Source organism: Ovis canadensis, chromosome X, assembly GCF_042477335.2.
Source record: "Ovis canadensis isolate MfBH-ARS-UI-01 breed Bighorn chromosome X, ARS-UI_OviCan_v2, whole genome shotgun sequence".
NCBI classification, from domain to species: Eukaryota; Metazoa; Chordata; class Mammalia; order Artiodactyla; family Bovidae; genus Ovis; species Ovis canadensis.
In genome coordinates this window covers 19,555,926-19,576,928 of record NC_091727.1, presented here as the reverse complement: position 1 = coordinate 19,576,928, position 21,003 = coordinate 19,555,926, and the positions used below count along the sequence as shown (strand labels likewise).

The 21,003-nt window shown below is 38.0% G+C and overlaps 1 protein-coding gene across 28 annotated transcripts in view; it reads left to right on the top strand.

Moving 5' to 3' along the window:
• The window catches only part of BCLAF3 (BCLAF1 and THRAP3 family member 3), a 56,286-nt gene extending 44,035 nt beyond the window's left edge, over window positions 1–12,251 (top strand). For 8 of the 28 annotated variants that reach the window (XM_070291420.1, XM_070291417.1, XM_070291421.1 and 5 more), the window contains one exon: window positions 11,213–12,251. In XM_070291420.1, coding sequence (XP_070147521.1) covers window positions 11,213–11,242 — 30 coding nt within the window. In that variant the 3' untranslated portion in view covers window positions 11,243–12,251. Of the gene's footprint in view, window positions 1–2,039; window positions 2,196–3,353; window positions 3,516–10,417; window positions 10,447–11,212 lie in introns of all 28 variants that reach the window. The other 20 variants (XM_070291413.1, XM_070291408.1, XM_070291414.1 and 17 more) reach the window with 6 other exon arrangements.
• The last annotated feature ends 8,752 nt before the right edge of the window (window positions 12,252–21,003 follow it).

Here is a 21,003-nt window from a genome sequence, read left to right as displayed (position 1 = left end):
CGCGTAGTTATAGAACCTTCTCCAGGATTCACCGATTAAGAAACCCTGCCCTTAGACACACAACCCTCACAGGTCTTCCAGATCATCAGAGAAAGTCTCTGGTCCCACATGCTTTGTTAAAACATGTTCATCACATTACAATTACTTGTACAGCTATGTCTGATGTCAGTGTTACTTTTAATCAACTGACATGTTTGTTTTTCTAGAACAATTCATGCCTCAAACATGGAATAAGAATTACAGTGCAAAGTATTATATTTCTCTCTCCTTGCTCTCGGAAGTTGGGATGCTTTTAAAATCCATTTTGACTGAATTTCCTACCTATGATAAATCCTTTTTTCATATTTTTTCCACTCAACAGTGTCTCTTTCCCCTCCCCTAAAAAACAAAAGAACCTGAGGGTTTTTTGGTGAAAGTAGTAGGCAGTTTGGCTAGAGCAGTTAGCTCACTAGGAGAAAGTTAGTATGACCAGAAAGGTAGTATAAATGATCTCCAGACCATAGACTAGGAGTGTATTTGAGTGATCTTCTGTTAATACCTTGGCTTCCTAAGTCAAAATTTCTAGATGTCAAAAGATTTTTCTCAGTGGGAATAACACAATTTCTAGCCATTGCCTAGATAAAATTTTTAACCAATGGTTCATGTTCCTAAAAGCATGTGTGACATTAGGTTTTCAAAAATAAAAAATAGAGGACTTCACTGGTGGCCCAGTGGCTAAGACTCCATGCTCCCAATGCAGAGGACCCGGGTTCAGTCCCTGGTCAGGGACCTAGATCCCACATGCTGCAACTGAGAGTTCTCATGCCACAACTAAAGATTCCACATGCTGCAACTAAAAAGATCCCACATGCCACAATTAAAAGAACCTGCTTGCCAGCAACAAAGAGTGACTGAGACCCAGCACAGCCAAATAAATAAATATTAAAAGATAATAGCTAGGGCCATAGAATATATAAACATGTTTCATACCATCTTTTAATCTGTTGAGCAATGAGGTATAAAACTAAAAATGTAATGTCTGCATAACTCAGAGACAGTGTAGGAAGACTTTCAGATTTAAGTGTTTCCTACATGTTGCACTTCTCATTGGTCATATGTACTTGATTGTAGTAATTCTTCTAAGACTTGTAAGATCTATTTCCTGTTATCCATTCTCCTTAAGGGAAAATTCTTTAACATTAAAAGGAGATGAAATAATCCTTCCTAAGAAAAGGAGGCATTTCATTAAAATTTACTTTTTACATAAATTGGACTAATTCAGAGTCAGATAATAATCACCTTATTAGATATGTAAAAATGGGAATGTAAATCACAAGATTAGCTCTGATGTATCAAGTTATAATTCTGTTTTACTTGAAATTGTTTGTAGCCTTAAGAAAATAATAGGCCTGGCATAAATACTTTTTAATAAACTCTTCTTGATTATGCATAATGTACCCATTTGTGAAATCATTATAGAAAGAGAAATCTACTTAATTTTAAAAATTACTCCTTTGTAAGATACCAGTTGTATATTTCCCACAGTATACAGGCCAGGAAATGCCTTGTTAAGTATAGCTCTTATCTTGGAAATACGTGCAGCAGTGGGATTTTTATGATAAAGAAAGAATGACTCAAAATTACTGACAAGGATAAAGTTAAGAGAGTTTTTGATTCTCAAATAGATGTTGATACTTAATGTCTTCCTCTACCCATTTGGGATTTGATATATTTCACTATGAATCAGAGCAATAATTCTGAAGTTTTTAAAGTTGTGCTTTTCTTAGTATGATAAATTTCAAGAATTAAAAAATTTAACTTAGTAGTTTAAAATATTCATTTTATATAAAATATTTTTAAAATTATTACTACAAAATGAACTAAAAAGCTAATTTGAGGAAAACATACTTTATTACTATCATTAACCTTTTCCCTTTAAATACCTGTAATACCTAGAATTAAGGGCAGCCCTAAGTTCCAGACCTTTTGCCCTTTCTTATACTAATAAAGTAGATTTGGAAGCTGTAGTTTTAACATTTAATTATTTTTTTCCTTTACAGACCAACTTTAGAGGTGGCAGATTTCATTTCCAACATAAATCAGACCTAGTACAGAAGAGCTTGTACATTCAGGCTAAATATCAGCGTTTACGGTTCGCTGGTCCAAGGGGATTTGTCACTAATAAATTCAGAGAAAGATTACTGAGGGGAAAAAAGGTTAGTTGGATTATTATCATTTAAAAATGTTAAGTGACTTTAGAACTCCTAAAGTATTTATGTTTAATAGATAAATTCAGTTTAAATTTTGACCTAAGAAGCAGCCTACATATCAAAGTTTTTATTGCATGATAGTTGAAGAAAAACTTAAGGGAATAATGGTAATAGATTTGTGAGACCACTTAATTTTAAAATGCCTTGGCTATTATACCTCAAATACTTTAATATGCCAGCTGTTTGAACAGTTTACTTTAAAATTTCTGTCCTGTGGTTAATCTTTGAAATGGAAATTTGGGTAAAGACTTAGTATCTGATACATTTTAGCCTAATACAATGTGAATTTTCCAAGTACCAAAAAATATTGAATTGACTACATAAAAATGGCACATAATTACAAAATACAGTAACTTTTCTTTTTTCCCCATTCATTTGTTTTTTTGTGATAAAATACATATAACAAAATTTGCCATTTTAACCATTTTTATACAATTCAGTGGCACTACTTATATTCACAGCACTGTGCAACCATCATTACTATATGCTAACTCTTACTTAAAAAGTTTCACTACTTGATAATTTGGATTGTGTACTCTTTAGTTGTGGATTGATTTTATTTAAACTTGCCATGTTGGCATTTGAAAATGCAGCACAACTATATAAAAGTAATTTTTGCAAATATTTGAAATGAGAACAATAGCATTTTACTGTTATGTGAGGCATGTTTGTCAATTTTTGACTCATTTTTGTTAATAATTTGGGGCTAATATTTTGAGAAGTAGATGTATATCTAATGTTACTATCAAATAATCTAGTTGTAGCTTTATAAATTTTCTAACCTTTAGTGTTCCCATAAATATTCATGCTGGTAAAGCCTTTACACTGAGCTTACTTAGTGATTTTAGTAAAACTTATTTTTCAAAATAAGTAGACCAGTAGAATGGAGTTAACAATTGATTTTTTTATTGAAGTTTTCGAGTTGAATAGAATATCTTCTGTAACTTCTCCCACCCTTCAATTTTAACTGACTACCTTAAAAGAGGTTTTTAATTTCACTGTGTCTATCACTCTTAGTGTTATGAAAGCTGTCTCTTGTTTAAAAATGTGAGAGTGACTGAAGTCATTTTCCCCTCTCATACACTTCCCATATGTTGGATCAAGGTGCTGCTTCTCTTCCTGTCTCATGTGACAAGTTTCTTTGCAGCAGATCTTCTAGGCATGCGTCCCCAGTCAAAGGTGGCAGCCTGGCTGTTCTCAGGGAAGCTGGTCATTGATCCCCACTCGAGAAGGAAGGCTGAGGCAAGCCTTTTCCTCAATTGCAAGGTTGGGTTTCATGTACATAGCATGTGTTTGTCTTTTGTTAGCTCTGTGCAGAACTTTTGAGTGTTAGCTTCACTTAGCTCCATTTTTACCCGTGTTTTTTAGATGATTTTGGGCTCCTGAGTGCTCACTTGACTGTTTGCCTCAGCCTGCAGTGTCTGTATGCTCAGTGAACTTGCCCCATTTCCTCATCCTTTTCTTTGCCTCAGCTTGTTTCACTCCTGCTGGCCACCCTGTTCTTCCAGACCACATTGCCTGCCAGCTTTACTTAACAGCCTGTAGAAACTAGATATCAAGCCTTCATCTTAGGACATAACAAGTTTGTCCTGGAAAGAGCCACAACCTGCTATGGGTCTCCAATCTCTAGGGCTTAGGCTTTTTGTATTATCTAGGATATAACGGTTTTAGTTAGGGTCCCAGGCAGCTCGTGGCTTCACCTTCTTCTTGCCTTTCACTGTCAACTGAGTGCTTTAGAAGTTGTCCCCATACGCTAGATTTTTTTTAATAAAACAGTGTCTACTACTATTTTTCTTGGGCCTACCATTCTGGGTACTACTTTAAAGATGTTTGTGTAGTAGCTACTTTGACATGAGCTTTTCCAGCATGGCTGCTGTCAATGCCTGCAAGCCATAGCCAGACTTTGTATAGATTTTTGTTTGAACTTAGGTCCACCTCTCTGAGCATGGCATGAAATCAAGCACTCTACTATTAGCACCCTTCTTGACAGTTGGGCTCCACACTGTCCTGAACTTTAGGGAAAGGAATGAGGCATCACAAACTGCTCTGTTTCTGTCAGGGTCTGAACTAAGGTACTTAAGACTAACTTCGCCTTAGAGATGTCCTAGTCGTATTATGCTACTCTGAAATCCCATTCCATAGTACCAGCTGGTAGTTTAGACCTAGTCCTCCATTTTACCTTGACTTTCGTGCCCTGCAGAAAAGAAGTGAAGTCCTGGAGTCTTTGGTTTCTTCCAGTGTTGCTTCATCCCAAGCTTTAGCATTGGAGGTTGGAGAGCGGGGGTGGGGAGGGGGGGGACTTTGAAGCTCCTGCCCTGGAGAGAAACCTTAGTCCAGGCAGCATCTGTACCCTGCTTTGGCTTTTTTGCCCTACTAAGGAGTTCATTATTTTCGCTTGGTTAATTAATTAATCTAGGTGTCCTGGAGCTTCTTGATTCTGAAATTAGATATGAACCAATGTATTTGCATATGCCTCAAAGTCCACCAGGAAGGTTTACAGTGATCTTGTCTGGATTCCTCACTCTCTGACCATGTTGAATTGTCAAGGTTGATCATTCATAGCTTGACGTTCTTATCATGTTCATCTGTAGTACAGTCTGGTTACTGTGCCATCAGGCATGTGCTTCTTGTGTCCAGTACCAAACAGTTTCAGGGAGGAGTAGGGGAGATCCTTGATGTGCTCCTAATATATTTTGTCTGTTTACCAGAACTGTCATGGCTTCCCTAAAACTACTTCAGCTTCCTAGCTGCCTACGAAGTAGTAAGATTCCAAGGCAGTGTTAGGAACATGCAAAACTAAAATGCTTCCTCCTCATTCATCATGCACTTGTTATATTAACCCAATTCTTGCACCTAAATTCCATTTTATTATGTTTCCTTTGTCTTGGATTCTGTGCTTGGGCTAGAAGATGAGGAGGTAGGAGAAGTTTCTGTTACCCCTGGAAAGAGACTTTTATCCACTGTCATTCATAAGTGCCCCCATGAAATATTCTCTGCTCATCATAGAAAGTTTCCAGAAACTCTTGAGGGTCTGTCTGACTATGTACCAGACTAGGACGGAGAAGCTATTCAGAATTCATGAAGCCTCTTCTGGGAACATTGCCTCTGAAAAACTGCGTTTGGTCAGGAAAACATGCAGCTCCTCAGTGTCCTAGACTCCAGGAGTCCCCCAGGTACCTGTCAGCTCAGTGCCTACCAGAGCTCTTCCAAACGTGGATAAGAAGAGGGGAACGAGAGAGCAGAAAGAAACACTGTGGGGAGGAAACTAGAGACTGGGATTCATGGTTTGGGGGGTTGGAAAAAAACACAGGGGTCATGAGGTACAAAGATAGAGCAGGAACCAAGATCAGATGAATCAACAAGAACCTATTATGCTCCTGCTGTATCCCTCGAGTTGAAGGATGCTGGGGCACAAAAGAAGTAATGATTGTGATGGTTGCACAACTCTGTGAATACACTAAAAACCATTGATTGTATTTTTAAATGGGTGAACTATATGGTATGTGAATTATATCTCAAGATGTTAAAAGTAAAATCACACTGCTCTTCTCCTCAGACCACTGATTTCTCCTCAGGGTCCATAGCTCTCACAGCTAGCCAGCCAGGCTAGAAACTTGTCCTCCTCACCCTCCTAATTCTTTGACTACAATTGTCCCAGGTGTTCCTATTTGTTTAACTCATCTACTGTTCCAATTCACTGCATGTCATTCCACTCTGTGGATGTCTTATTTATTTCAGCGTTTTTCAAACTTCTTTTGCTTACATACCCTAAAAGTACAAAAAATTATCTACGTCCTTGTACATGTTTAGGTTGGTATCTAATAACGTTTTTATCATAATTTTAATGTTATATAGGATATAATTTATGGCATATTATAAATAGAGAATCTTAGGTAAAATTGTTACGTCATCATTTTAAATCTCTTTGGTGAACCTGCACACCACAGGAATTCGATAACTAGCATCCATTTTTTAAAATATGCAGACAAGGTTTTTTAACAAGTGGGAAATACTATGTCATTCCTTTTTTTTACCTTGAATTTGGATCCCATTTGCCCCATGGACTTTTAACTTTGAAAGTCTTTTAGTGCTCAGCAAATAAAATTTGACAGATAATATTAATAGATTTCTATGACTATTAGGTTGGATTGAATTAACATTACAGTTGATTACAATATTATAAATATATTACAGATTTTGTTAAGTAGTGATTAAACAAAAGTTTTATTGGAAATGCATTTCTCTTTTCAATTAGTTTGTGTGTTCATAGATAAATATTACTAGTAGAGTGTATAGGATAATATTGTTCAATTATCGATTCTAATGTATTTTTTCTTTTTGTAGATGTAAGTCCTGAGAAATCTTGTTTATAGGATTGTATAGATGGAAATGAAAGGACTTTTATTATAGCAGTGCCACTCAGTTCTTTGGACTCACTCTCAATTATAGGCCAGAAAATCACTTAGTGATCTGTTATCAAAAAGTATTTGAATATTCTTTTACTGACAGGTTGATTTTGTCCTCCTACAATTAAAATAAGGCAAAGAAATGGAAAGCATCTGACTTGCAGAAGTATGATCTTTATAACTAGCTACTAGGGTTGATTCTGGAGAAGGCAATGGCACCCTACTTCAGTACTCTTGCCTGGAAAATCCCGTGGGCAGAGGAGCCTGGTAGGCTGCAGTCCATGGGGTCGCTAAGAGTTGGACATGACTGAGTGACTTCACTTTCACTTTTCACTTTCATGCATTGGAGAAGGAAATGGCAACCCACTCCAGTGTTCTTGCCTGGAGAATCTCAGGGACAGGGGAGCCTGATGGGCTGCCATCTATGGGGTCGCACAGAGTTGGACATGACTGAAGTGACTTAGCAGCAGCAGCAGCAGCGGGGTTGATTCACTTTCTTGACACCATCACCAGTATTTCCAGGTGCCCCTTTTTTGGAGGAGGGCCCCCAGGTAATGCAAAGTACTAAGATTCAGGATAAGAGGGTGTATCTTTCTAGTATAAAAAGGAAGGAGATCAGCCTTAACCTATTATACAGGCAGATTAATTATGGAAGGCAAGCACTGAGCATTTGAAGGTCTGGAAATTAATCCCCTCCAAACTGTCTGTATCCACATACACCCTGGAAAATTGTCATATACCCCTAAGAGTATGTGTTACCCCAGTTTGATTGCTGACTTAGTTAACCATGCCTCTATTGATGACTTAAAAAAGTTAAAGTCACTCAGTCATGTCCGACTCTTTGTGACCCCATGGACTATATACAGTCACATGGAATTCTCCAGGCGAGAATACTGGAATGGGTAGTTGTTTCCTTCTCCAGGGAATCTTCCCCACGTAGGAATTGAACCCAGGTCTCCTGCATTGCAGGCGCAGGATGCATTGTTGCTGTTGATGACTTAGGGATAGTTTACAGGTTTTCTTTTCTGTAAAACAACTGAGCACATTGACATTTTGGTATCTTGCCATGGCTTCATTTTTCCTCATTTTTGTTTTCACCAGAAGCACATGAAAGGGCCTGTTTACCTATGCCTAGCTAGCACTCCACATTATTAATCTCTATTACCCATTGTCAGTCTAATAGCAGAAAATAGTTCTCATATGCCTTTCTTCAGTTACTAATGATGTGAGCATATTTTTTCTGTGTTACTGGTCATTTGTATTTCTTCCCTCAGTTTCCTTATTTCTATGCTCTACCAGTGTTCCTGTTGAGGGTTGGTACTTTTTCTTACTGCTTTGTGGGAGCTTTTGATTTACTGAGGGCATTAACCTGTTACGCATTTTACTGCTATTTATTTTATGTTTGTCAGCTTCTATGGTGGTTTTACATTACCGACCTGGTAAATTTTCATGAATCTGTCAGGTTAATCCCATATCTTTCAGATTGCATATCATGTTTGTGCTTATAAAAATACTTTACTGTGTTTCCTTTAAGTAGTTTTGTGGTTAATTTTTTCAATATATAAATACTTGTTCCTTTTAGAATTTGTCTTTATGAAACAATATAAGGTCAGGATCTAACTTTTTTCCCAGTGGATGGTCAGTTTTTCTAACACTGCTTATTGAGTAATTTGTCCTCCCCTCCCCAACTGGAAATGCCACCTTTGCTGTGTGTTGCATTCTTAGGTATTCCAGGGCTTTTCAGGGAATCTTTAGAGCCTCTAACTTGCTCTCTCATCTCCTGTGATTTGTTTATTTTGTCCCTTTGCTAGTAACACAGTTAATTGTCCCAAAACACAGTCTGAGTCATATCACTCTTGTGCAAACATCTTCCAAGGATTCTGTTGCTTATTTAAAAAAAGAGACCAGACTTGTTAGCCAGGTCCAGCTCTAAGCTGCCTTTCTAACTACATTTTTCCCATGTGCCCTGTGTTTTTGGAGCATAATATGTTTCATGTATTTTTATCTTTGTTCATGCTGTTCTCTTGACTAGAAATTGCCTCCAGATCCCCATTCTTTTCTTATTAAACCCCCTCTTTCCTTTTTAAGATCCACTGTAAAGTCTTATGAAAGTCCCCTCTTTAGCTCTTGCTTCATTTGGTCTCTAATTGTTGCTTCTTACCTTTCTATTTCCCCAAGTAGTTGATCAACTCCTTGAGGATAGAGGGAACCTCAATAGTGTCATGTCTGCCCCTACTACCTTTCATACAGTTTGTCTTTTAAAATGCTTGTTGAATGGAATCTAATCACAACACACACAAACACATACACATCTATAGCTCTAAAAAGTTAGTGCACAGCAGCAGTTGTGTCAGGGGTCCCAAGAACCACCCCGGGTTCAGTGATTCACGAGGAGGAATCAGAGGATGCAGCCTGTAGTGACACTGCTAACTGTGATGTTCAGTGGAATGCTGCACAGCACAGTCAGCACAGAGAGGTGCATGGACGAAGTTCAGAGGACAGTGGGTACAGGTTTTCAAGAGTCCCATCCCAGTGGAGTCACACAGGATGTGCCTGAGACCCCAAACAGTGAGCTGTTTGGGGGCATGCGTGAAATGTTGCCAAGCAGGGAATTTCGTTAGAGACTCAGGGCCCAATGGTGGTCATGTAGGTAGCCCCCACCAGGCACATACCACATTCCAGACTCTGAGTTCTAGCTCAGAGTCTAAAGCAGATGTTCGGCATAGACCATGTTGTTTGCACAATTTATGCACCCATTGATGGTGAGAACTTCCTGAAATATAAGTTCTTAGATGCAAGCCAAAGGCCAGCTTTATAAGCAGGCCTTTCAAAGAATAGCAGTCAGGCATGCTATGTTCACTCTTTTCTGCACAGCCATATTTTTGAAGAGCTTGTTTCCACAGGTGGAAGTGCCTGAAGAGAGGTGGAAAAGATCAGGATGTTAGAGATGGTCAGGGAATATATCCTAAGTATTGTGATTTCTACTGTCTTTACCGAGGAGGGAAGTTGTAAGCTGAGTCTTGGAGAGCAGGACTTAGAAGCAGCTACAGCCAGAGATCCATTTTTGTCAGTAGAATGTAGAGTTGGATAGAAACAGGTATCCAAGTTATAGAGGACCTGGAAATCTGGGTAGAAAAGAGAGGACAGGAGGTGGTGGCAGCAGGACGTCTTCCTACACTGAGAAGGAGAAAACTGTCTAAGGTTGAGGGCTTGGTGGGCAGGTTCCAGGAGGAGGCAAAATGGAGGAAGACCAACAAGGAAATAACTGCAGTGACACAAGTGTCAAGTTATGAACACCTCGGTGAGGGTGGTGCTCATATGTCTAGTTCAGCATTCTACTTAACATAGATTTTCAAATAACTGGAAGAATGTAGGGATCAATCTGAGAGTGAATGTAGAAGAAGCCATGTCAGGGGTGAAGGTGATGCAGAATAATTACACATTTTTACAAACTGTTTAAGTTGAAGTTTTTCAGAATTATTACAGTTACTGTTTATTTTTAAAGTTGTTAGTAGGCAACAGATATTTAATTTGAAGATCAATGTAAATGCTATTTATATTATATAATGAGTAAAGAAATAGGATACAGTGAACTCTGGCTCTGTTTAAAGGAATGATGTTGACAAAAATTATGTATGTATTTTGAACATTTCATTAATCAAAATAGAAGAATTTTCTATCAGTACTGTTTTTGTTTGGAATTAGACGTTTCCATATGGATATAAGTGCCAAAAAATAAATAAACTTTTAAATTTCTTTCAGTTTTAATAATATAAGATCCTAGTTAAAAGGTAAGGCTATATGTATTAATAAGTTTTTTAATGTCCCAGAAAAACATGCCATTCTACCATTTTTGCTCTTTTATTAATTGCATGGTCCTGTGTCCAGTTTGTGGTTGGTAATTTAATATTTTGCATAGCATCACAGTATAGAATTCACATTTGTTAAGTCGTAGTCTTATTGTTATTGTGAATTCCTTTTCCTGTGTTTATTGAAACCATACATCTTCGTACAATGTAGGTAAACCATCCAAAAGCAAGAAAGTTTTAACCCCTCTAATAGCTTTCTTTGCTGTTATCAGTCAAGCTAGAAGAGTCCATGTAGTTTTAGAATTAGATACCATATGATGACAAAGATAAAGGTTGTGTGCGTGTCACATTGGGGTCTGTTTTTGAGGGACTAAGGTTTAAGAGTCTTGATTTTTCTGTCAGGGATGTCCCCAGTGAAACTCACCCAAGTAGCAAAATGCTGTTTTCATTAACTTACTAATACTAGCCTATTGAGTGCCATATATTTTCTTTGTCCTACTGACACCATTTGATAGCTGCTTTGATGTGTTTTGTTGTTACTTTCTGTCTTTGGGAATATATATATACACACATATATATGTGTGTGTGTGTATATATATATATATATAGCTTTGTGGGGATCTTGAGTACAAGTGGTAATATATTAATTAAAATATTTTGAAAATTGGAGTGTAAACAAAATTCTAGCTCAGATGTTTGAACCGACAATTCTTTTGAAGACCGTATTTCTCCTGTTTTCTCTCAATAGGAATATACAAACATTGACCCAGCAATCTAATTGGAAATTGTTATAAATGGAAACGACACTACAGGACGATATTTGGGAGCATCTTTTTATCAAGAGTTAGAATTGGCACTAAAGCACTAATACTGTAACTTTCTTGATAAAATAATTTTATTTTTCTGTAGTGGAATGCTGCAACTTTTTTACACTTAACAATTGCTTTTAAATTACAGTATTCAATTTAAAAGTTGTATTAACTACAGCTTCTTTTGCAAAAAGTCTCAAGGGGCATTATTTGTTGATGCATTTTTCTCTGAGCATGGTTTCATAGAGAACTGAGTTATATCCAGACATTTCTATGTTGAAAGTTTTGCTTATGAAATAAAACAAAGTATGAATTGTATAGTGTCTGTACATGAAAGAACTTTAAACAGTGGCCTTACATAGCAATTTTTATATCAGATTTTTCTTTTTCTGATGACATTTGGCTTACAACTTGAAGTTTTCTTAAGCTTCTGAAGATCGAGGTCTATATACTTCATACATTTCATATTATGACATAAGAAAGCGCAAAAAAGGTGCTTCAAATTTTCCATCAGGTAGTTATGAGTGCACAGAATTTTTAGTAATTGGTTCATTCAGTTATTTTTCCACAACTATTTGTTCTTTTCCAGTTTCAAAATGCTATTGTGAAAAATACATGAAGGTTTTATAATCTATATATTCCATCTTACTTTCCCTCAGGGTAAGCTTGTGCGTATCATATTTTTAAAGGCTTTTAAAAAATTGACAGACAAAAATCTCATATTTGGAACTTGTACTTTACTACAGCATTACACATTTTGCAAGCACATATTATAAAGTGTTTATTTTCAGTTCAGTTGTATTGAGTACCTACTATGTGTAAGATAACATCGATGGGACTTTCAATGACATTTTAAGTCTCAATATCTTGTTTCTTTGTTTTCTGTGTTTTGCTTAATAATAATATACATTCCCACTTACATTTTTGTCAAATGTTTAATTGTAATGAAATAAAATACTATTGATCCTTCTGCTTGAAGCAATTACTTGCCAGTTTGTGAGAACATTAATTTCGTATGAGAATTACAGCCCTAGGTATGACCTGTTGATGTTTAAACCACTGCTCTGTACTTACAAAAACCAAACATAATATACTAAAGGTTGAGAGAGAAATTGGCATTCCTGGTTGAGCATCTCCTGGTCACATTTCTTTCTTACTGGTTTCACAGACCTTAAGAGGCACTATTCTGTTGGTGGTTTTGCTGCTTTTAAAATCTGATCGGTTGGCGAAATCTGGGTGAAGCGTACATAGGATCTCTGGATTATTTCTTATATCTACATGTAAAGTCAATATAAATTTCAGTTTTTAAAAGGTCAGCCATAATCTTATCATAGAAAACTACTATACATATTTTGGAGGATATATTTTTTCAATTAGAAAAACTATTAATTATGTAGATACATAATACGGACCATATTTTATCCAGTAAACCCTACATTTTTCAGTGGTTTTTAGAAAAAGGTTGGGGATAGTTTCAGGTGGAAGGAAGGAGGAAAAAGTAAAGCAGGATTAGAAACTCTCCTTTTCTATTATCTAGCAAACTCAGTAACTGGCAACCACAGATTCGCCAGCAGCAACCAAGCAAGGAAACGGGGAAGATGCCAGTGTAACAGGGCGTGGTGTGACTTGCAGCTCCCCCCACCCCTTGAGTAGTACTGAGCAAAGAAACTGGAGTGATAGCCCCAGTATGAATGGAGGGACTGATGCAGCGACCAGGTCATGTGGAGGAGACTCAAGGAAAATCCTTGGTAAGGTGAGGGCTTGTTACTGTCTCAGGACCTCAGGGAAAGGGGAAAGATTCACCAGGACAAGGCATTCTCCAGGTTGCAAAGTAGCCTGGGGAAGCCAGAGCCCACAGAGTAAGATACACCTGTGGGTCCAGTGAGCACCAGTTCTGGACACTTAATGGGAACCCAGACAAGGGAGGATACCAGGTTCCCCAGCAAAGTCCTGCCTAAAGGAATGGTTATTATTACTAGCTCTGAATCCAATAAAATAACACAACTAAGATTTTAAAACCGAGGAAATCAGAGTTGTAGAATAGAATGTTAATGTTATAAATCTTGACAGAAATGAATCAGTTGGGACATGGTGGGGGTGGGGTGAGGTGGTATGGGGGAAAAATGGGATGAAGACTAAGAACCAACCACTTCATCTTTCATGAGCAGGTGTCATGTCAAGTTATAGCATCTAAGACTGTGATATAAAGTAGAAAAAAAATTATTTTTCAGTCTTTTTCTTGACCTAATGCAGTGGTTCTCAAAGCATCATTTCCCAACCAACAACATCAGCATCACCCATGAACTTAGAAATGCAGATTTCTGGCTGCACTGCCAACCTGCTGGATCAGAAACCTTGGGGATGGCCCAGCAGTCTGTTTGAATAACCCCTCTAGGGGATATGGATGCTCGCTCAGTTTGAGATTCACTGACAGTGCGTTTAGGAACCTAGCAGCCCTTGTATTTATCAGAAGTTCATCAATACCTTCAGTTTCATTTCTAATTTTTTTTCTGTAGCATTCAACTGAAACTGTTAAAAATAGCAATTTTCACCATCAGTCCTGTCTGTGCATGGATAGAGAGAGGTCAGGACACATGCCCACCCACTGTTAACTCAGATGATTTTTGTAAGTGGTGGGATTATGAGTGATTCTTTGTGCTTTTCTGTATTCTGGTTGAATATAATGAATGTTGTATCATTTTTATAAAAGGAAGCCTTTTTTAAGTAATATTTTATCCTATCCATTTTATATGTTACTAAAAATTTGTAGAAATAGGTTTTACCTCCAAGGGCTACCCTATTTCTCCTTAGTCCAGAGGGGTTTGCTCCTTGTGTCCCTTCCACATCATCAAATGTGGATAAACATATTTATGTGTTGCATTAGCTTTTAATAAATTGATTTATAATATTTGATATAATTATGTATAATTTAAATTCATTTGGAATAGTATATAAAAGGAAGAAAAATTCATTCAACAGTCACACTGCTCATATATATTTAGTGTAAACTAACTTTTGCTATTTTTTATTAGTCTTTTTCTGAGCTTTATCATTTTGGTAGTTGAGATAATACTTTATGTATATTCAGCCTTTGTAGATAGTCACACACATGTTTAAAATGTGTTTGTAGTTTGTATGACATTCAGCTTTACATATTTTAGAGGACAAGGCGAATCCTGTTCCCAAAAAGCAAAAAATGTTTTCTAAAACCCTGAATTATTAACATTAAGAGAGCATGTTTGTTTTTGCTGTACATATCATTTATGATATTAAAAGCTAGATTGAATTTTACAGGTAATTTTCTGAAGCAAATTCTTACCTCAAATTCGAATCCCTTCTAATGATACTTAATATTTCATAAAGAAGAAATTGATTCCAATGTTGTGAAGTTCTTGCTGATGAGAATTTTCTGCAAAGGATTGCAGAGAATTCAGTGTGACTTATTTAATGGTCTCTTAAGGACTATGGTGAAAACATGCCCAGAAGTTCTTCAATAAGTTAAACATGGAATTACCATAGGATGCAGCAGTTTCACTCTTAGGTGTATGCCCACGAAAACTGAAAGCAGAGACTTAAAAACGTGTACTCAATGGCATTTTTTGCAAAAGCCAAAAGGTGGAAACAACCCAAGTATTCATCAACAGATGACTAGATAAACAAAATCTGGTCTATCCAGACTATGGAATCTTCTTATACAGTCATAAGAAGGAATAAAGTGTTGATACATGCTACCCCATGCGTGAGTCTTGTCAACATTATGCTTAGTGAATAAGCCACAAAAGAACAAGTATATGATTCTATTTATATGAAATACCTAGAATAGATAGGAAGTAATTATGCTTTCTATTTTAAAAATTTCTCCATTGCTTTGGCTCCTACTCCCGCATATGTGAATATTTCTAAGCTCCAGGAAATTTAGAATTTTGCCTTTTTTCTCTGATATTCTGAAAGTTATCAATGATGGGTCTTTTCTATGGCTCCTTGTTTATCTGAGCTCCTGCTGAGCTCCTTCTGCGTGGAGATTTAGGTCTTACCATTCTATGGTAATTTTCACCTTCCACCATCTCTCTCTTTTGAAGCTCTGTCCTTACCTCCCAACCCTCAGGGCAGCACCTGGCAACATCCTTATTCATTTGGTTTTTTGAATAGGTACAATATTAACATACTTCCACAGATCAAAACTATATAAAAAAATACACTAAATGTCACTATCTTCCATATTCCTGCAACACCATTCCCTCCCACTCCCTGTAGATAACCAACTTCTGGCTTCTGCCTGTGTTTTTGATAAAGACAAGCAGATACATGTCTGTTTTCTTATTTCCTCTTTCTTATGCAGAAGGAAGTATCTTCTGTGTCATCTTCTGCACTTTTGCTCTTTTCACTTAAGAAATCCTAGAAGTCACTCCATGTCATTTTGTGAGGTTGTTCTCCTCCTGTACAGCTACACATCCTCCACTTGTCCCTGTGCTCTTATGTTCAGACATTTGGGTAGTTTCTGATATTTGGCAATTACAAATAATGCTGTAATCAATAACCTTGTGCATATTTAGTTTCATTTAATTGGAGGTAAATCTTCAGGGTAGATTCTAAGAAGTGAGATTGTTGGGCAGAAGAGTAAACTGTATGTGCAGTATTCCTAGATACTGCCAGCTCTTCTCCATAAGAGTTGTACCAGTTGGAATTTCCTCCAGCAATGCTGGAGACAACCTCTTTTCCCACTGGCCTGTGGCATGTATTGACAAGGTTTTGAACTTTTGCCAATCTGACCCATGGAAAATGCTATATCAGTGCTGTTTTAATTTGCATTTCAACCAGAGATATTTTAATTAATTAGAAATATAGTTGATTTACAGTATTAGTTTCACGTGTGTAGCCTAGTTATTCAATGTTTTTATAGATTATACTACATTTAAAGTTATTACAAAATAATAGCTTTGTTTCCCTGTGTTGCTTATTAATTTTATACATTGTAATTTGTATGTATCTCAATCCTCTCCCCATATCTCCCTACTTCCTCTCTCCACTGGTAACCACACTAGTTTGTTCTGTTTTTCAGCCTGTTTCTGTTTTGTTTTGGGGCAGATTTGATCATCAGGTACCAAAACACATTTTACAGATTCTCAGTTTGGTATTCTGCAAACCACTTCAGTATTCTTGCCTTAAGAACCCCATGAACTGTATGAAAAGGCAAAAAGAGGACACTGAATGATGAACTCCCCAGGTCAGTAGGTGCCCAATATTCTACTGGAGATCAGTTGAGAAATAACTCCAGAAAGAATGAAGGGATGGAGCCAAAGCAAAAACAATACCCAGTTGTGGATGTGACTGGTGAGAGAAGCTAGGTCCGATGCTGTAAAGAGCAGTATTGCATAGGAACCTTGAATGTTAGGTCCATGAATCAAGGCAAATGGAAAGTGGTCAAATAGGAGATGGCAAAAGTAAGCATTGGCATTCTAGGAATCATTGAACTAAAATAAACTGGAATGAGTGAATTTAACTCAGATGACCATTATATATACTACTGCGGGCAGGAATCCCTTAGAAGAAATGGAATCACCATCATACTCCTAAACACAGTACTTGGATGCAATCTCTGAAACAACAGAATGATCTCTGTTCATTTCCAAGGCAAACCATTTAATATCACGGTAATCCAAGTCTATGCCCTGGCCACTAATGCTGAAGAAGCTGAAGTTGAATGGCTCTTAGAAGATCTACAAGACCTTCTGAACTAACACCCAAAAAAGATGTCCTTTTCATTATAGGGGTCTGGAATGCAAAAGTAGGAAGTCAAGAAACACCTAGAGTAACAGGCAAATTTGGCCTTGGACTACAGAAAAAAGCAGGGCAAAGGCTAATAGACTTTTGCCAAGAGAATGCACTGGTCATAGCAAACACCCTCTTCCAACAACACAAGAGAAGACTCTACACATGGACATCACCAGATGGTCAACACCAAAATCAGATTGATTATATTCTTTGCAGCCAAAGATGGAGAAGCTCTATACAGTCAGCAAAAACAAGACCGGGAGCTGACTGTGGCTCAGATCATGAACTCCTTATTGCCAAATTCAGACTTCAATTGGAGAAAGTAGGAAAAACCACTAGACCATTCAGATATGACCTAAATCAAATCCCTTATGATTATATAGAAGTGAGAAATAGATTTAAGGGACTAGATCTGATAGAGTGCCTGATGGTCTATGGACAGAGGTTCATGACATTGTACAGGAGACAGGGATCAAGACCATCCCCAAGAAAAAGAAATGCAAAAAGGCAAAATGGCTGTCTAAGGAGGCCTTACAAATAGCTGTGAAAAGAGAAGGGAAAAGCAAAGTAGAAAAGGAAAGATATAAGCATCTGAATGCAGAGTTCCAAAGAATAGCAAGAAGAGACAAGAAAGCCCTCCTCAGTGACCAATGCAAAGAAATAGAGGAAAAGAACAGAATGGGAAAAACTAGAGATCTCTTCAAGAAAATCAGAGATACCAAGGGAACATTTCATGCAAAGATGAGCACAATAAAGGACAGAAATGGTATGGACGTAACAGAAGCAGAAAATATTAAGAAGAGGTGGCAAGAATACACAGAAGAGCTATACAAAAAAGATCTTAATGACCCAGATAACCACGATGGTATGATCACTCACCTAGTGCCAGACATCCTGGAACGCAAAGTCAAGTGGGCCTTTGGAAGAATCACTATGAACAAAGCTAGTGGAGGTGATGGAATTTCAGCTGAGACATTTCAAATCCTAAAAGACGATGATATGAATGTGCAGCACTCAATATGCCAGCAAATTTGGAAGACTCAGCAGTGGCCACAGGACTGGAAAAGGTCAATTTTCATTCCAATTCCAAAGAAAGGCAATGCCCAAGAATGCTCAAACTACCCCACAATTGCACTCATCTCACACGCTAATAAAGTAATGCTCAAAATTCTTCAGTCCAGGCTTCAGCAATATGTGAACTGTGAACTTCCAGATGTTCAAGCTGGTTTTAGAAAAGGCAGAGGAACCAGAGATCAAATTGTCAACATCCACTGGATCATCAAAGAAAGCAAGAGAGTTCCAGAAAAACATCTATTTCTGCTTTATTGACTATGCCAAAGCCTTTGTGTGGATCACAATAAACTGGAAAATTCTGAAAGAGATGGGAATACCAGACCACCTGACCTGCCTCTTGAGAAACCTGTATGCAGGTCAGGAAGCAACAGTTAGAACTGGACATAGAACAACAGACTGGTTCCAAACAGGAAAAGGAGTACATCAAGGCTGTATATTGTCACCCTGCTTATTTAACTTATATGCAGAGTATATCATGAGAAACACTGGACTGGAAGAAGCACAAGCTGGAATCAAGATTGCCGGAAGAAATATCACTAACCTCAGATATGCAGATGACACCACCCTTATAGCAGAAAGTGAAGAAGAACTAAAGAGCTTCTTGATGAAAGTGAAAGAGGAGAGTGAAAAAGTTGGCTTAAAGCTCAACATTCAGAAAACAAAGATCATGGCATCCGGTCCCATCACTTCATGGCAAATAGATGTGGAAACAGTGGCTGACTTTATTTTTCTGGGCTCCAAAATCACTGCAGATGGTGACTGCAGCCATGAAATTAAAAGATGCTTACTCCTTGGAAGGAAAGTTATGACCAACCTAGACAGCGTATTAAAAAGCAGAGACATTATTTTGCCAACAAAGGTCTGTCTAGTCAAGGCTATGGTTTTTCCAGTGGTCATGTATGGATGTGAGAGTTGGACTGTGAAGAAAGCTGAGCACAAAGAATTGATGCTTTTGAACTGTGGTGTTGGAGAAGACTTGAGAGTCCCTTAGACTGCAACCAGTCCATCCTAAAGGAGATCAGTCCTGGGTGTTCACTGGAAGGACTGATGTTGAAGCCGAAAACTCCAATACTTTAGCCACCTGATGCGAAAAGCTGATTGATTTGAAAAGACCTTGATGCTGGGAAAGATTGAGGGCAGGAGGAGAAGGGGATGACAGAGGATGAGATGGTTGGATGGCATAACCGACTCAATGGACATGAGTCTGGGTAAACTGCTGGAGTTGGTGATGGACAGTGAGGCCTGGCATGCTGCGGTTCATGGGGTCGCAAAGAGTTGGACATGACTGAGCAACTGAACTCAGAAAACTCTGGGGAAATAGTTTTCATCTTTGAAAAATTTTAGCACCCATGCCACCCAAATGGACAGAGATGACTTCTGAGCCTTTCTAGCTTTTTTTTTTTTTCATTCAATTTGGTCTCTTCCTGTTCATGTTTTAGCTAGCAGGAACTATTCTAAAGCTTTCTTGCCCCACCTAATGGGCAAGGAAGGAAATTGAGCTGCCTTTTTTGATTGCTGCCTAGAAACCAGTTGAGATTCAGCACCTCCTAAGATGTCCTAGTGTGCTGCTGCTAAATCGCTTCAGTCGTGTCCGACTCTGTGCGACCCATAGTCGGCAGCCCACCAGGCTCCCCTGTCCCTGGGATTCTCCAGGCAAGAACACTGGAGTGGGTTGCCATTTCCTTCTCCAATGCATGAAAGTAAAAAGTGAAAGTGAAGTCGCTCAGTCGTGTTGGACTCTTCGCGACCTCATGGCCTGCAGCCTACAAGGCTCCTCCGTCCATGGATTTTCCAGGCAAGAGTACCGGAGTGGGGTGCCATTGCCTTCTCCTAGCCTAGCAGTAGTAATGCATGAGTTTTCAGTTGTGTCTGACTCTGACCCCATGGACTGTAGCCCGCAGGTTCATCTGTCCATGGAATTTCCCAGGCAAGAACACTGGAATGTGTTGCCGTTTCCTTCTCCAAGGGAGCAGACCTTAGCACAAAATAAGATTTGAAAGAGAACAAGATATGGAGATTTATAGTCATGGCTTCAACATACTCCTAGAGCATGGATAGCTGCTGCTGCTGCTTAGTCACTTCAGTCGTGTCTGACTCTGTGCGACCCCATAGATGGCAGCCCACCAGGCTCCCCCATCCCTGGGATTCTCCAGGCAAGAACACTGGAGTGGGTTGCCATTTCCTTCTCCAATGCATGAAAGTGAAAAGTGAAAGTGAAGTCGCTCTTAGAGACTGTTAATTAATAAGGGTCGTTGACTTTTTTTTTTAGCCGTGCTAATTGCTACTTGTGTAATCTTTGGTCACTATAGCTGTTGCTATAGTTAGCCTCTGAAGCCTCAGATGCTCATTTTAAAAAGTTATTTATGCAAAATGAAAGTAACTTTTTTACTAGTTATAAGAGTAATACACACTTGAGGGGAGGAAATATCCTAGAAAGTTGGAGAAAACATAAAGAGAAAAATTAAAATTGCATTCCCACCACTCAGTGGTAACCAGAGTTAACAGTTTGGTCTCAATCCTGTGGGCCTTAGGCACATATATACCCACTGTGCATGCGCACACACGCTCACACATTCACATTTTCCTACTCTCTCTCTCCCTATATAAACACACACACACACATATGTACACATAAATATACATAACAAAAATTTTTTTCTACACATAATACACTTTTTAAAAATTTGATAGTTGTGAACTTACCATTTTATATTTTTTTGTTCACTACAGTCAACATCTTTTTGTATTCATCATAAAGCTCTATAGCATGATAGTTAACTGCTACATAATAGTCTTTTTATATGTGTGTGCATGCCAAGTCACTTCAGTGGTGTTAAACTCTTTGTGGCCCTATGGACTGTAGCCTGCCAGGCTCCATTGTTCA